General features: G+C 40.8%; 1 protein-coding gene across 5 annotated transcripts in view; it reads right to left on the bottom strand.

Moving 5' to 3' along the window:
- The window catches only part of LOC127572552 (solute carrier organic anion transporter family member 4C1-like), a 76968-nt gene that overhangs the window by 14899 nt on the left and 47222 nt on the right, over window positions 1-14847 (bottom strand). For all 5 annotated transcript variants that reach the window (XM_052019941.1, XM_052019940.1, XM_052019942.1 and 2 more), the window contains 4 exons: window positions 11670-11814; window positions 10951-11146; window positions 4426-4585; window positions 210-376 (listed from right to left, as the gene is read on the bottom strand). In XM_052019941.1, the coding sequence (XP_051875901.1) occupies window positions 210-376; window positions 4426-4585; window positions 10951-11146; window positions 11670-11814 (668 nt within the window). The remainder of the gene's footprint in view (window positions 1-209; window positions 377-4425; window positions 4586-10950; window positions 11147-11669; window positions 11815-14847) is intronic.

Raw genomic sequence — 14847 nt, 5'->3', positions numbered from 1 at the left:
CAAAGATCAATGTATAGCACAGAAGCTGTAAAAGTAGTCAACACTAAGTGAACTGTGCTCAATTTAGATTGAATGCACCTTCAATATATAAGTAATGATTTATATTACTTATAAATAATATATAAAACTTTATCGCAAAGCATTTCAGAGTGCAAATTAGCTTCACAATGCAGTGGCTATGTTAAGAGAGTACTGAATATAAAACATACCTGAGAACAGATGTTGTGAGTGATGTGCTAGTCATGAATGTGAAAATAACACAGAACAAAAATATTCCCAAAAACAATGGCATGCGGTCACATGTGGAACTACATTTTCCTTTTTGTGCATCAAATTCAACGCTTTCTTTCTGGACACAAGAACACTCCTCATAAACCTGTAACACAAAAAGACGGTACAATTTATACATTCTGAATTGCCCCAGAGCTGCTTCAACTCAGCTGTCAGTACTGCTGCAGGAACATTGTTTCTGACAAATTTCCTGGAGAAATTATGGTGATAAAGCACAAGCAACAGTTAGAATTCCAACCCAAAAGATTCAGTGATGATAATCATTTTTTGGTTTGCATATCTGTTTAATACTACTAAGCTACCTAGCTCACAGTTGGATAGTTTTTTGTTCATAAAGACATTTCAATTCGTAGCCCATTCTGAGACCAGCACAAGGCTGTAGTATGGAATGGGCTAAACATAAACTGCATTGGGAAGTTATAAAATCTGCCAAATAATATACAGCCACATTTGCAATTCCATGTAATACATATAAACTTAAGATATTTCATATTAGTTACAGATATTTGTTCTACATCACAGAACATCTGGTGCATTTGCTTTTTAACAGATATTTGGAAAGGCCAAGAGTTTGGACTATATAAACTTCCTGCTTTTTGCAGCACTGAAGCAAATGATATTTTAAAAGTCACCAGAATCATACAGTAAATAGCCTAGTCTGTCAAATATTTAACAAAAACAATTCTTGAAGAAGCCCATCTTTAATCCCTACTCCCCACTCTTCCTGTGCTTCAAACATACTGTACTTTTATCAGTTCCTGCTGTCATGAAAGATCTTAAAGTTTTGCTTCTTTTGACTTGTCTAGCAATCTCTAAATTTCATTCCCTCACCAAAGCCTTATAATTTTCCAACTTCTGATGTATATTTTTCCCTTGTATAATCACTCTCATTTCTCACTTTTTTATTCATTTGTTTTTGGGATCTGGGCAATGTAGGCAGGACCAGTGCATTTTGTAGATGGTACACACTACAGCCACTGGAGGCAGGTGGTGGAAGGAGTGAATATTTATGGTAATGGATGGGCTACATTCAAGTGGCCTGCTTTGTCCTGGATGGCGTTGAGCTTCTTGAATGCTCTAGCAGCTGTACTTGTCCAGGCAAGTAGAGCATATTCCATCACACTCCTGACTTATATAAGGTGGAAGGGCCTTGGGGTGTCAAAAAGTGAGTTATTCACCTATTTAACCCAAATTTGACCTGCTCCTGTCACCAGCGTTAAGTTTCTGGTCAATGGAGGCTTCATTGCTAGAGGAGTTGCAAATGGAATTGAAAGTTGGAGGCATTTAATAGGTCGGTAAACTTTTGAAAGATCGTGGAATTGTGGACCATGTGGAACTGGCACAGAAGTGGGATTGAGGCACAAGGCAGGCTTGAGGGGCCAGCTCCTACTCCTGCTCCTATTTTCTTTATTGTGCAATCATCAGCAAAGTAAGAAATAGGAGCCAGAGTTGGCCATTCAATCCCTGTAGCTTGCTTTTCTGTTCGGGAAGATTAAGTCTGATCTCCTGATTCAGTACCATTTTCCTACCCTATCTCTGTACCCCTTGATTCTTCTAATATCCAGAAATCTATTGATTGCAATTTCAAATGACATCAATGACTGAACCTCCATAGCCCTCAAGGGTAGACAATTCCAAAGATTCACCACCTTTGAGTAAAGAAATTTCTTCTCACTTCAGATCTATTTGAGCCAGTGACCCCTGGTTCTAGACTCATGTCAAGTCCTCTAAGAAATCTGTGTTTTTCAATTAGGTCACTGCTAGAGGTCTTGCCTACTCAATCTTTTCTCTTATGACAGACCTGCCATCCCAGGAACCTGTCTGGTGAATCTTCACTGAATTCCTTCCATAACATGAATATCACTTTTTAGATAAAGAGACCAAAATTGTACTCATTCCTCCAATATGTCTCAATGCCTCATATAATTGTGTTAGGACATCCTTACTCTCGAGATCCTCGAGCAATTAAGGCCAGCATTCCATTTTCCTTCCTTGCTGCCCTGCAAGTTAGCTTTGCACAAGGGCATTAACGTTTCATTGAACATTAAACACTTCCCAATCTCTTACCATTTAAAAATTACTCAGCATTTGTGTCTTCTCCAACAAAGTGTTAACCTCATATTTTTCCATGTTGCATTCCATTTGCCATGTTGTTGCCCTTTTAATAAACTCCTTTTCAATTCTTCTTGCATCCCCATCACTTCTCATACTCCCACTTTGTTTCATGGCATATTTGGCACTGTCAGCCCAATTGTTGAAACGGGTTGTAAATAGTTGGGGCCAAAGCAGCAATTCCTGTGGTATCCAACAAGTCACAGCCGTCAACATGAGAATGGCCCGTTTAATACTACCTTTTGTTCTCATTCTGGTAACCAACTCTCAATCCACACATGTATAGTACCACTGACTGCAAGTACTCTAACTTTGTTTAGCAACCTCCAATGTAGCAACTTATTGCACATCCTCATTGTGACGCTACAATCAAAGAAAGATCATTTATGAAGTAGCTGAAGAAGGTTGAACCCAGATCACTATTCTGCAGAAATCCAACCACTAAATGTCATGTAGCTGGGATGATTGACATCGAATAACCACAACCATCTTCGTCTGTGCAAAGAATGACTCCAAGCATTGGAGTCTTTGCCCTCTGATGTCCATTGTCTTCAGATATTCTGCAATAAGGTCACTTGGATTAATTTTAAGCAGAGGTAGAGTAAAAATCTATCTCATATTGTATATATTTCTTTATCTCCATAAATAGCTAAAGAAAGCTTCCAGTGAGACCTGGGAAAGAAAGCCTGATTGGAAGAGGTTGAGCAGCCAATCTTTTGATATTTTACTACCATGCTGCATTAGATCTAGAAATTATTGGCCATCTCCAATGCCATAGTTGGGAAGGAAAAAAAGGAAGCAAATTTTTTTTTGGAAGACCTTGAGTCTAGATTGTATGTTATTTCTCCATATCATGCTCAGTCATGTGTGTATGTTGGTGGACTATCGCATTCAAATATTATCCTGTTCTTAACCAGTGTTTAAACGCTTGGATTTACAGTGGGGTGGTGGGAGGAAGGGGAGGTGGTTATCTCTGACTAACAGCTAGAAATAGGATTCTTTGGTGATTTTTCTCTACCGACCGAAGCAATACACTTCCAGAATCTTGAGATCCCAGCTGCACAGCAAAGATCAGATAAATGAACCTAAGGTGAATATCAACTATTTGGTCAATACTGCATAGTACAATAAAATATTTTGACCCAGAAACAGAATCATTCATGAAATCATTTTCTAAAAGGAGATCTGTGCCAGTACGTTCCAATACCATTCACGCATAATCCAGGTGCACACATTGTATAAGAACTTTGGATGCCTCATTACACATATCCATTTAGGATGATTTCCTCATTCACACACACCGAGCATGATTAATTTCAAAAGTCCTTCTCACCGGTTGAAAGTAATCTGTCAAGTGCATGGTGTGCCTTCAACTCTTAAAAGGCAAGAACACTGAATTTAAGCAACTCTAGATGTCATTGTACACCCTGGGGAGTAGGAATAGGAATGAAGGCAGAGCGGGATGTGAGTAAGCTGATTCATTGACCCAAATCTTAAGACCTTGGTGGAAGATGTGAACCTTGGAGAGAGGCCGGGCAAGCTAAGGGGGCCAGGAAGCCACCAAAAGGATGAGATGAAATAGCAGTGGAAGCAAGTGATCAGACAGATAAAACCCCAAAGTCTAATGACCAAGTTCCAGCATCAGAAAAAGTTTAATGGCTTCATCTGATCAAGGTTAATGGAAACTGTAAAATATCCCATTTACCAAATAGCTACACCTATATGCTTACCACTACTCTATTACCCACTTGCACATCTCATACCATTTAGATACTTCAGTTATTCAACCCTGGCAGGTCTGTCATACACAGATACCACAACACACTCACTATCACTCTTCTCCCTCTCTTGCAGGTGATGCACACAATTGCAGAACGCAGTAGTTGAGAGGTGGGTACCCTACCATGCCTGCATTGCTTTGTTACTTTCCAATGTACTTTTTGCATAATCATAAGACAATTTAAATTCAATTTCTAACAAATCAGAAATAATAATAAACCATGTTAAGTTAGAGGGACTTACGTGAAGGGTACCTTTTGTTGTTGCATTCATACAACCGGCATAGCATGCAGAAAAATACTGGACATTACCTACGCCACAGACTGGATTAAAGAATGAACGGCTGCAGTGACAGTCAGCATTACAGGGTGCCTCAAGTTGGAACTTCTCTGTAGTTTTGTTACTGTGAGATAATACACAGAAAAAATATCAGATTATGCTCCTATGAAGCCACATAAGAATAAGCATGAAGCACACTGACACATGAAGCTCCGTTCCTTCATTGAAGGGCTAATCGTATCAATGTTGCCCTTTATTTTGGTGATTCTTCATGCTATTTACTGGTTTTGCAGCTGACTAAAGTGCATCTCCCGAAATAAACAAACAACTCGGTTATGTGTTAGAACATATTCTAAAGGATTGTGTACATCTGCCCCACTTTGTGTCAAGACTGCTGAAATTCAACCTTGATGACCTTTGGGGACATATCCTTTCCAGAATACATGTCCCCATCCCCAGTGAAACAAAAATTATACTACATAGACTTGGAAGTCAGTAAATGTAATTAATTGCACTGAATATGAAGGACTAAGTGCCTCTCAGGATAGTGTGAATTAATTACAATGCTTGTCACAATAGACTTCTTTCACTATACATGCTATCACAGCCCTCTGTCAGTTGGCTAGTATTATACAATAACTCCATTATAAACAAAGAATGATGAAATATCTGCTTTCCACCCCAACACTAGTCACTGGTGACAAGGTCATGTTTTATTTTTGAGAAAGGGAATTGCAGTCTGTTGTCTTTTTATTTTTTTCAGCTAAATATTAGCCAATACGAGGCAATAATTTATATTTATACTTTTATTCACTTTAGCTGCACCTTTAAACATTAATATCCTTGTTTTTTCCCCTTCATTCAGCAGGTTTTGCTTATCTAATCTCCTACTATTCTTGATGCTATTGTTCCTCCACCAGCCCATTAAACATCTATTTTTCAACTCCTTGTCTGAACACCATCACTGATGAAACCTTTCTAATCATCATCAATGTTCTAACTCTGGCAAAGGACTTTCTCCAACCTACTATCGGGCTGAAGACAAAAGAGACTGCAGATGCTGGAATCTGGAATAAAGAAACAGGTCAAGCAGCATCTGTGGAGCGAAACGGTATATAGTTTTGAGTCATACAGCGTGGAAACAGACCCTTCAACCCAACTCATGCCTCCCGACCAAAATGCCCATATAAGCTATTCCCATTTGCCCACATTTGACCCATATCCCTCTAAGCCTTTCCTATCCACACACCTGTCCAAATGTCTTTTAAAAGTTGTTATTGTATCTGCCTCAAGCACATCCTCTGGCAGTTCATTCCAGATACATACCACTTTCTGTGTGAAGAGATTGCCCTATTAAATCTTTCTCCTCTCACCTTAAACCTATGCCCCCTAGTTCTTGATTCCCCAACCCTGGGAAAAAAGACTGTGTGCATTCACCCTATCTATGCCCCTGTGATTTTATACACCTCTATAAGATCACCCCTCAATCTCCTACGCTCCAAAGAATAAAATCCTAAATAATAAAAGAATAAAATCCTAGCCTGCCCAACCTCTCCCTGTAACCCAATCCCTCAGGTCCTGGCATCGTCCCTGTAAATCTTTTCTACACTCTTTCCAGTTTATGTGTTAACGTTTTGGGTCAAGACCCTGCATCAGGACTGAGAGGGAAAAGGAAGGATGGCCAAAGAACACCAGGGGATGTGGGTTACCTGAAACTGTTAAAGTCAATGTTTATACCATTGGGTTGTAAGCTACCCAAACTGAATATGAGATGTAGTTCTTCCAATTTGTATTTGGCCCCTCTGTAGCAATGAAGGCGGCCAAGGACAGACAGGTCTATATGGGAGTGGGAAGGAGAATTATCATGCATCCTGAAGCTCGAGATGGCCATTGCAGATAGAGAGCAGGTGCTCTGCAAAGTGATTGCCTAGTTTACAATGTAGGGGAGGCCACATAGTGAGCTCCAAATGCAGTAGACAAGGTTGGAAGAAGTGCAGGTGAACCTCTGCCTCACTTCGAAGAGCTGTTTAGATCCCTGGATGGTGGTGAGGGAGGAGGTGGAGGGATGGGTGTTACACCCCCTACAGTTGCAGAAGAAAGTGCCAGGAGATGGTGAGGAATGGGTGCAGAGGGATGAGTGGACCAGGGAGTCACAAAGAGAATGATCCTTGCAGAAAGGTGAGGAGGGGGGACAGGGGAAGATGTGATTGGTGGTGGAATCACTATTGTCAGGTTGTTCATCACCTCAAACAACCTTCACAAACCTCCATTCCCCTGACAAATATTTTAAAGTCAAATGATAGTTTGATCAGTGGTACAATCTGATCTGGAGGCTGCTATTGGTCAATCAAAGCTCCAATCAACCTACTAGGAGTCAGAAAATGGCACAATAGGAATATAGAAATACAAACTTAATAAGGATCATACATTGATGGGGGAAAAGGAAATTAGCGATTGGGTGACAGATGCAGTATACTAAGGAAGAGAGGTAATTAAAATGGACAGATGCCATAACAACAATAATAACCATGGTATTTATGCAGCTTGAGCAAAGAGGTTGGTCTTAAAGGAGGAATTTGGTGAGGGTTGAGTTGTGGTAATGCAGTTTTGAAAGAGGGAATCCAGTTAGCAGTATGCAGAAATGGTCAAAACCAGAAATAACAAACACATGGATGAGGTTTCAGCAGCAGATGAATTAAGGGAGAGGCAAGGTCAGATAAAGATCGGTTAAGGGTTATAGAGAAAAGATTATTAGAACAAACAGAGATCTAGATCATGAAGATATTGACAGACTAAGATACAAAGAGGCATTGTGGGAGGAAAGTAAGGCCTTATAATGTCATGAAAGCATCCTGGTGTTTAGGCATTAAGCACATGCCTGAGCCTAGCAGAAGACCACACACATTACAAACTGGAATTGCGATGAACACTCTGTTAATGTAGGGAAAGACACACACCTGAAGCAATAGTTATCATCTGCATATTAAAATAATCAGATCAATGCTTGACGTGCAAAATTGGGTTGTTCTAAATGCAGATGCCATGAGAATCAAAATTCCTGTGCTGTGCTGTTCTATGTTCCATGTTCAAGACAGGATATTCTGTGGCTGCAAGCAAGACACCAGGATGGTGCATTGCCTCCCAGGTGCCAGGGTCAAGGATGTCTCTGAGTGGCAGCAGAACATTCTCAAGGGGGAGGGGGAGCAACCAGAGGTTGTGATGCACATTGGTACCAATGACACAGGTAGAAAAAGGGATGTGATTCTGCGGAATGAATATAGGGAGTTACGAGAAAGGTTAAAAAGCGGCACCACAAGGGTAGTGATCTCTGGATTACTCCCAGTGCTAAGTGCTAGTGAGGACAGAAATAGAAGGATAGGCCAGATAAATGCACGGCTGAGGAGCTGGTGCAGGGAGCAGGGATTCAGGTTCTTGGATCATTGGGATCTCTTCTGGGCCAGAAGTGACCTGTACAAGACGGATGGGTTGCACCTGAACTGGAGGGTACCAATATCCTGGGAGGAAGATTTGCTGGTGCTATCCAGGATGGTTTCAATTAGATTGGCAGAGGTGTGGGTCTCTGAGCAGAAATGAAGCAGTTGAGAAGTTGGGGACAAATACTGCAGTCAATAAGAGCAAGTTTAGTAGACAGGACATTCAGAAGCATGGCAAAGACCAATGGCTTCAACTGTATTTATTTCAATGCAAGAAACTTAACAGATCAGGCAGACATACTCAGAGTGTGGATTGGCTCAGGGGACTGGGATGTTATAGCCATGACAGAAACGTGGCTGAGAGAAGGGCATGGCTGGTATCTCAATGTTCCAAGGCACAGATGCTACAGGTGTGATAGAGATACAGGTAAGGGCGCTTGCCTTTTTGATGAGGGAGAACATAACAGCAGCGCTTAAAGAGGATATTCTTGGGGGATCATCCAGGTTATGGAGTTAGAACTCAGAAACAAGAAAGAAATGATCACTTTGATGGGACTGTATTATAGGCCCCCTAATAGTCAGCGGGAATTAAGGGAGATGATGTGTAGGGAGATTGCAGATAGCTGTAAGAATAATATGGTAGTATTAGTGGGAGATTTTAACTCCCCTGATATTGATTGGGTCACCCATAGTGTAAAGGGCTTGGACAGAGTGGTATTTGTTACATGTGTCCAAGGAAGCTTCCTCACGCAATATATAACAGGCCCTACTAGAGAGGGCACAACACTGGACCTCCTCCTAGGGAACGAGGTAGGGCAAGTAACTGAAGTGTCAGTGGGGGAGCACTTTGCAACCTGTAACCATAATTCAATTAGTTTTAAAACAGCTATGGAGAAAGATAAGATCTTAAATTGGGGCAGGGACAATTTTGGAGGCATTAGGAGGGAACTTGCAGAACATGAGTGAGATTGTTTGTAGGTAAAGTGATGTCTGGCAAGTGGGAGGCTTTTAAAATTGTGATATCAAGAGATCAGGGACAGTCTGCTCCTGTTAGGGTGAAAAGCAAGGCTGGCAAATTTAGGGAACCTTGGTTGTCGAGAGATATTGGTCAGGAAAAAGGAGGCACACATCAGGTTTAGGTAGTCAAGATCAAACGAATCCCTCGACAAGTATAAGAAGTGGAGGAGTACCCTTAAGAGGGAAATCATGAAGGCAAAAAGAGGACATGATATGGATCTCGGCGGCTAGGTTAAGGGAAATCCCAAGAGACTCCACAGGTATATTAAGAGTAAAAGGGTGGCTAGGGAGAGAATAGGTCCCCTTAAAGATCAGCAGGGCTGCCTATGTATAGAGCTACAGGAGACGGTTGAGATTTTTAGTGAATATTTCTCATTAGTTTTTACTGTGGAGAAGATCGTGGAAGCTAAGAAATTGAGGCAAATGAGTTGTAATGTCTTGGATTATATATGAATTACCAAACAAGAGGTATTGGCAGCCTTAAGGTACATTAAGGTGAATAAATCCCCAGTGCCTGACCAAGTGCATCCTCGGGCTTTGTGGGAAACTATGGAAGAAATTGCAGAGGCCCTTGCAGAGATATTTGCGTCATCTTTAGCCACAGGTGAAGTTCCGGAAGACTGGAGGGTAGCTAATGTTGGACCGTTATTTGAGAAGGGCAGCAAAGACAAGCCAGGGAACTACAGGCTGGTGAGCCTGATATCAGTGGTGGGTAAGTTACTGGAGGGAATTCTGAGGGACAGGATCTACCAGCATTTGGATAGACAGAGTCTGATTAGGGATGGTCAGCATGGCTTTGTGCTTGGAAAATCGTCTCTCATGAATTTGATTGAGTTTTTTTGAAGATGTTACCAAGAAGATTAATGAGGGTAGGGCAGTGGACATTGTCTATATGGACTTCAGCAAGGCCTTTGACAAGGCCCCGCATAGAAGGCTAGTCTGGAAGGTTAGATCGCAAGGGATCCAGGGAGAGCTAGCTAAGTGGATACATAATTGGATTGATGGCAGGAAACGGAGGGTGAGGATGGAAGGTTGTTTTCTGGACTGGAGGCCTGTGACTAGTGGTGTGCCACAGGGATTGGTGCTGGGCCTGTTGTTGTTTGTCATTTCTAGAAATGATTTGGATGAGAATGTACAAGGCATAGTTAGCAAGTTCATAAATGACACCAAAATAGGAGGTATTGTAGACAGTGAAGAAGGTTATCGAAAATTATGGATCTTGGTTAGGTAGGTAAGTGAGCCAAGGAATGGCAAATAGCATTTAATCCAGATAAGTGTGAGGTGTTGCATTTTGCGAACATAAACCAGGGTGAACGGTAGGGCCCTGGGGAGTGTTGTTCTCCTTGGTCCCTCTGTTCTACAAGTACATAGTTCCCACAAAATGGTGTCACAAATCAGGGCATTGAGCATAGGAGTTGGGACATGATGTTGCAGTTGTACAGGACATTGGAGAGGCCACACCTGGAGTAATGCATACAGTTTTGGTTACCTTGTTATTGGAAAGATGTTATTAAGCTGAAAGGTGGGCAAAGAAGGTTTACGAGAATATTGCCAGGACTTGAGTGCCTGAGTTACAGGGAGAGGTTGGGCAAGCTAGAACTTTATTCCCTGGAGCATAGGAGACTGCGAGGTGTCCTTGTAGAAGGGTATATAATCATGAAGGGCATAGATAGGGTGATGGCACACAGCCTTTTTCCCAGGGAAATGGAATCAAAAACTAAAGGGCATAGGTTTAAGGTGAAAGGGAATAGATTTATAAGGGACCTGAGGGGTAACTTTTTCACATAGATGGTGGTGAGTATATGGAATGAGCTGCCAGAGGAATGATTGAGGCTGGTAAAATAACAACATTTAAAAGGTATTTGGACAGGTACATGAATAGGAAAGATTTAGAGGGATATGGGCCAAATGTGGGCATTTTGGATAGCATGGATGAGTTGGGCTGAAGGGCCTGTTTTCATGCTTTTTTACCCAATGACTCTACTTAAACTATTCAGGATAGCTGCGTTAAGCAGAATATAATTAAATATTTACTCACTGGTAATAATTCTGGTTGATCCCAGCAAATGGAGTGTTTGAACAATAACCAAAAATGAAAATGCTGGAGAAGAGTACTGATAATATTGTTGTAGCTGAAGCCATCTTAATCATATTTCGACACTGGACTTTCAGCTTAGACATAATGATCCCACTGGTAAGTTGACCAATAAAAGCTCCAGGAATAAGTGCTGCTCCTTAAAAGTAAAATTAAAATCATTTGTGCCTTTGTTATGTCATTGACCGTGTCTTTGTTTTTTTCTGGTATGGTGATAATCAGCTGCCAAAATGAAAGCTTTCTTAACTTCAATTTTATTCATTTTTTCAAATTTTGGGCTTCTGCTTGCTGAATCCAAATTATTAATGAAAATGGTGAACAACAAGTATCCGGTATTAATCCTTGAAAAACATTGCTTCCTATCTTTTGTCTGTTTAAATAACTAGAAGTCTCTCCATTCTATTCTGCTATCCAGATAGTTATTTGACTGCTGACTCCTCATATTCTGACCATAGTCATGACTGTACAATGTAGTAGCTTTTAAAAGCTTTTTGAAAGTCCTAATACGACTTTGTATAAATTAAGATGCCCTTTTCACAAAGCTAATGGAGCAAATTGACCAACAATGTGTGACTCTTTAAAACAATCATATCAAAACTGCTCTTTTAAAAAAAATCCTTACTGTGTTCTTATCTGTCAAGAAAATTATTTAATCTACTTACCTCCAAGGACTGCTGCTAGGCTAGCAGTTTGGCTAAACTGACTTTCAATGAACTTTGACAAAAATGTCACAAAGCCTGTGATCACCAGACCTTCAGTGCAGCATGCTGCAGTTAAGCACAAGAAAACCGGATTCTTCAACATTTTCTGCAAGAAAATATAGGTTTAGCAATTAGTGAGCACAGGCCTCAGATGGTTCAATAAGCTAGTTTGATTCTTTTTATAGAAAGTGAACCATAAAAATCAAAAAGATACTGGCCTAAAAAATCATTTAATCTTTAATATGTTTCATTGGAACAGCTCTGCACAGTTCACTCAGGTTAAGTCATGCTGGAGCATTAGGATCATGGTTTTCTTTCAGTTTCAGTAGTGTAAGAGCACAGGCAAGTTTTTAACAAGGGAACAGTGCACACAACTATACCTTGTCATTAAACTTTGTGCAGCTAACATATTATTCTCCACAGAGCCACACCACTGCTGCAAGTGATCTGCAAGAAGGAGGAAAGGGAAGGAGGTGTGCCACATGGCCACCACCACTTTTACAGAGCTCAAGATGGAAATGCTAATCCTAGTCAGAAGGGAGCTGTTACACAAGCCTGGGGCTTTTAAGGGCCACAGTGTAATTAAACTGGCAGAATGCAGTGGCAGAGCTGTTAACGAAGAGTGTGACCCAAGGAAATATGGAGCAAAGCAGTAAGGAATACTTTGACTATACAAAGTATGCAAAGGTGAGAGTTTTAACACTTCAGCCTGCAGCTCAATGACACACCGACATTCAAATACACATACACTCAGAGGCAGGAAATTAGATACCTTCAAACACACACACACACACACACCTGCTACCTCAACTAAGATCACTTACTTAACTCAGCAGATCCAGTCCATCCTTGCTTACATTCTGCAGTTCTGCATTTCATTTGGCAGTGCACCTGCCATCAAAGTTTTGGGATAAATTAACATTAAAATAGCTTTACTTTATCATTGTTTTCTAACTGGCTGTATAAGTGCTCTTCAGTCACTTAATACAATCCTTTGTTTCGTTGTTTTCATTTGAAGAATTTGAGTGATACAGCAAGGGAAAAAATGCTGCTGCTTTCACAATCTTACAAATTATGTCAATCAATTAATAATAGCCACCAATGTGTTTTGGCATATTGATGGTTTACTGATAGAGGTGGCATATTGGTACAACAGTTACTACAGCTACCACACAACACCAACGACCTGGGTTTGATCCTCACAATTTCTGTCTGTTAGAGTTTGCACCTTCTCCTTTGACCACATGAACTTCCTCTGGATGTTCCAATTTCCTCCAACATACCCGAGAGGTGAGCTGGTAGGTTAACTGGCTACTGTAAATTGCCTTTAGTGTAGAGTTGGCAAAAAGAAATCATAGGGAGTTGATGGGTACGTAAGAGACAATGGGTCATAGCGGGTAAGTGGAGGGATGGGACGGATGTGCTTTGAGACCAGCACAGACTGGTTGACCAAGCAGCACTCTTCTGTGTCATACAGAAATATGAGAATAAGTGTAAGAATATGATCAAAATGCTTTCTGTTCATGGTGGCAATGACATTGTTCAGACAACACAAGATGGTCACTTGCGAACAATGATATCCCAACGAAGCTGCATTGCTTTTTTTTTTACTGCTACATTCAGAGAATTGCAGCTTTGCATAGCACAGAGAGGTCTACCACATCCAAACTTTTTGCCCATCTATATTAATCCTATTTACCCATCCATATCTTTCTATGTCCTGACTATTCAAGTGCCTTACAGTTCTGGCCATTTGAGCATTGCTGACTATTCAAGTGATTGTATCTGATTCCACCACCTCCTCTGGCATTCCAGATATCTGTGTAGAAGACCTTCCTCTCAGGTCCCCTTTAAAACTCCTTCCTCTCTCCTTGAACCCATGCCCTTTTGTTTCTCATACTGCTACCATGAGGAAAAAAAGGTTCTGATTATCTACCCTGTCTACGTCTCTTATAATTTTATACATCTCTACTAAATCACCCCTCAGTCACATTTACTTCATAAAAAGCAAGCCCATCCTATCCAATCTTTCCCCGTAACTAAAATCCTCCAATCCAGGGAACATCCTGGTGAATCTCCTCTGCACTCTCTCCAGTGCAATCACATCTTTCCAATAAGGTGGCAACCAGAACTGCACATAATACTCCAAGTGCGGCCTAACCAGTGTTTGGTAAGGTTGCAAAATAATGTTCTGACTTTTACATTCTATGCCCTGATTTATGAAGGCAAGCATGCCATAGGCTTTCCTCACATCCTATCTCCCTGTATTGCCATTTTCAGAGAACTGTAGACTTGAACACCAGGCCTCTGTTCATACACATTCCTTACCACCCTACCATTTACTGTACATGTTTTACCCCTTTTTGACTTTCCAAAATGCATCACCTCACACTTGTTGGGATTAAATTCCAGCTGGCAACGCTCCACCCAACTTTCCATCTGACCTATATCCTGCTATATAGTGTTAGACAACTGAAAAAAGAACCTCCAGAAGTCATAAGAAAATTGGGAAACTTTGTAAAATGGTCAACTATGTGCCTTACATACTGGGAAAGGTTTGTAGGAATTAGGCCAACCTACTGAAGGTAGCTTAAAGGTCATGTTAGAAGAGGCAGTGCAGTAATTAGACTAAAGGAGTGCTTAGATTGCAAGGTAGAGTTAATTAGAATAAAGATAGCCATGTACAGGAGTTAGAATGTAGAACTATGAACAGAAAAGCAAGGTCACAGGATTAGCAAAGATGTATTAGGACAGAAAAGCAGGCCCACTAATCCTTCTGTACATAGATGGCCAAAGGAGGAGTCATTATCTACAAGAAGAATGGGGGAACTGCTGTCAAGCAAGTCCCGTATAAATCAATGGTTAATGAACATGATCCACACTTAAGAAAAATAGGATCTTGGTCATTTATTGTGAAGCTGTAAACTCTGCATGAAACTATTGTAACACGAATATTATAAAGTACTGGAAGTTTTTTGAGTCAGTGTTGCATATTTGAGCTCTCACTTGCAATACTTTCTGGTGTACACTGTAAGCAAGGCCAAAATAAACTGGCTTCTTTGAAAACCTCACCACAGCCGCACAAGTTTTCTTCAGTGTGCTATTTCAGTCTGAGACATGATTAAGAAGTTGACTGGGC

This window comes from Pristis pectinata, chromosome 7 (assembly GCF_009764475.1).
Source record: "Pristis pectinata isolate sPriPec2 chromosome 7, sPriPec2.1.pri, whole genome shotgun sequence".
NCBI lineage: Eukaryota > Metazoa > Chordata > Chondrichthyes > Rhinopristiformes > Pristidae > Pristis > Pristis pectinata.
Note: the sequence above shows the minus strand (reverse complement) of the source record. Positions and strands in the feature narration are given on the sequence as shown.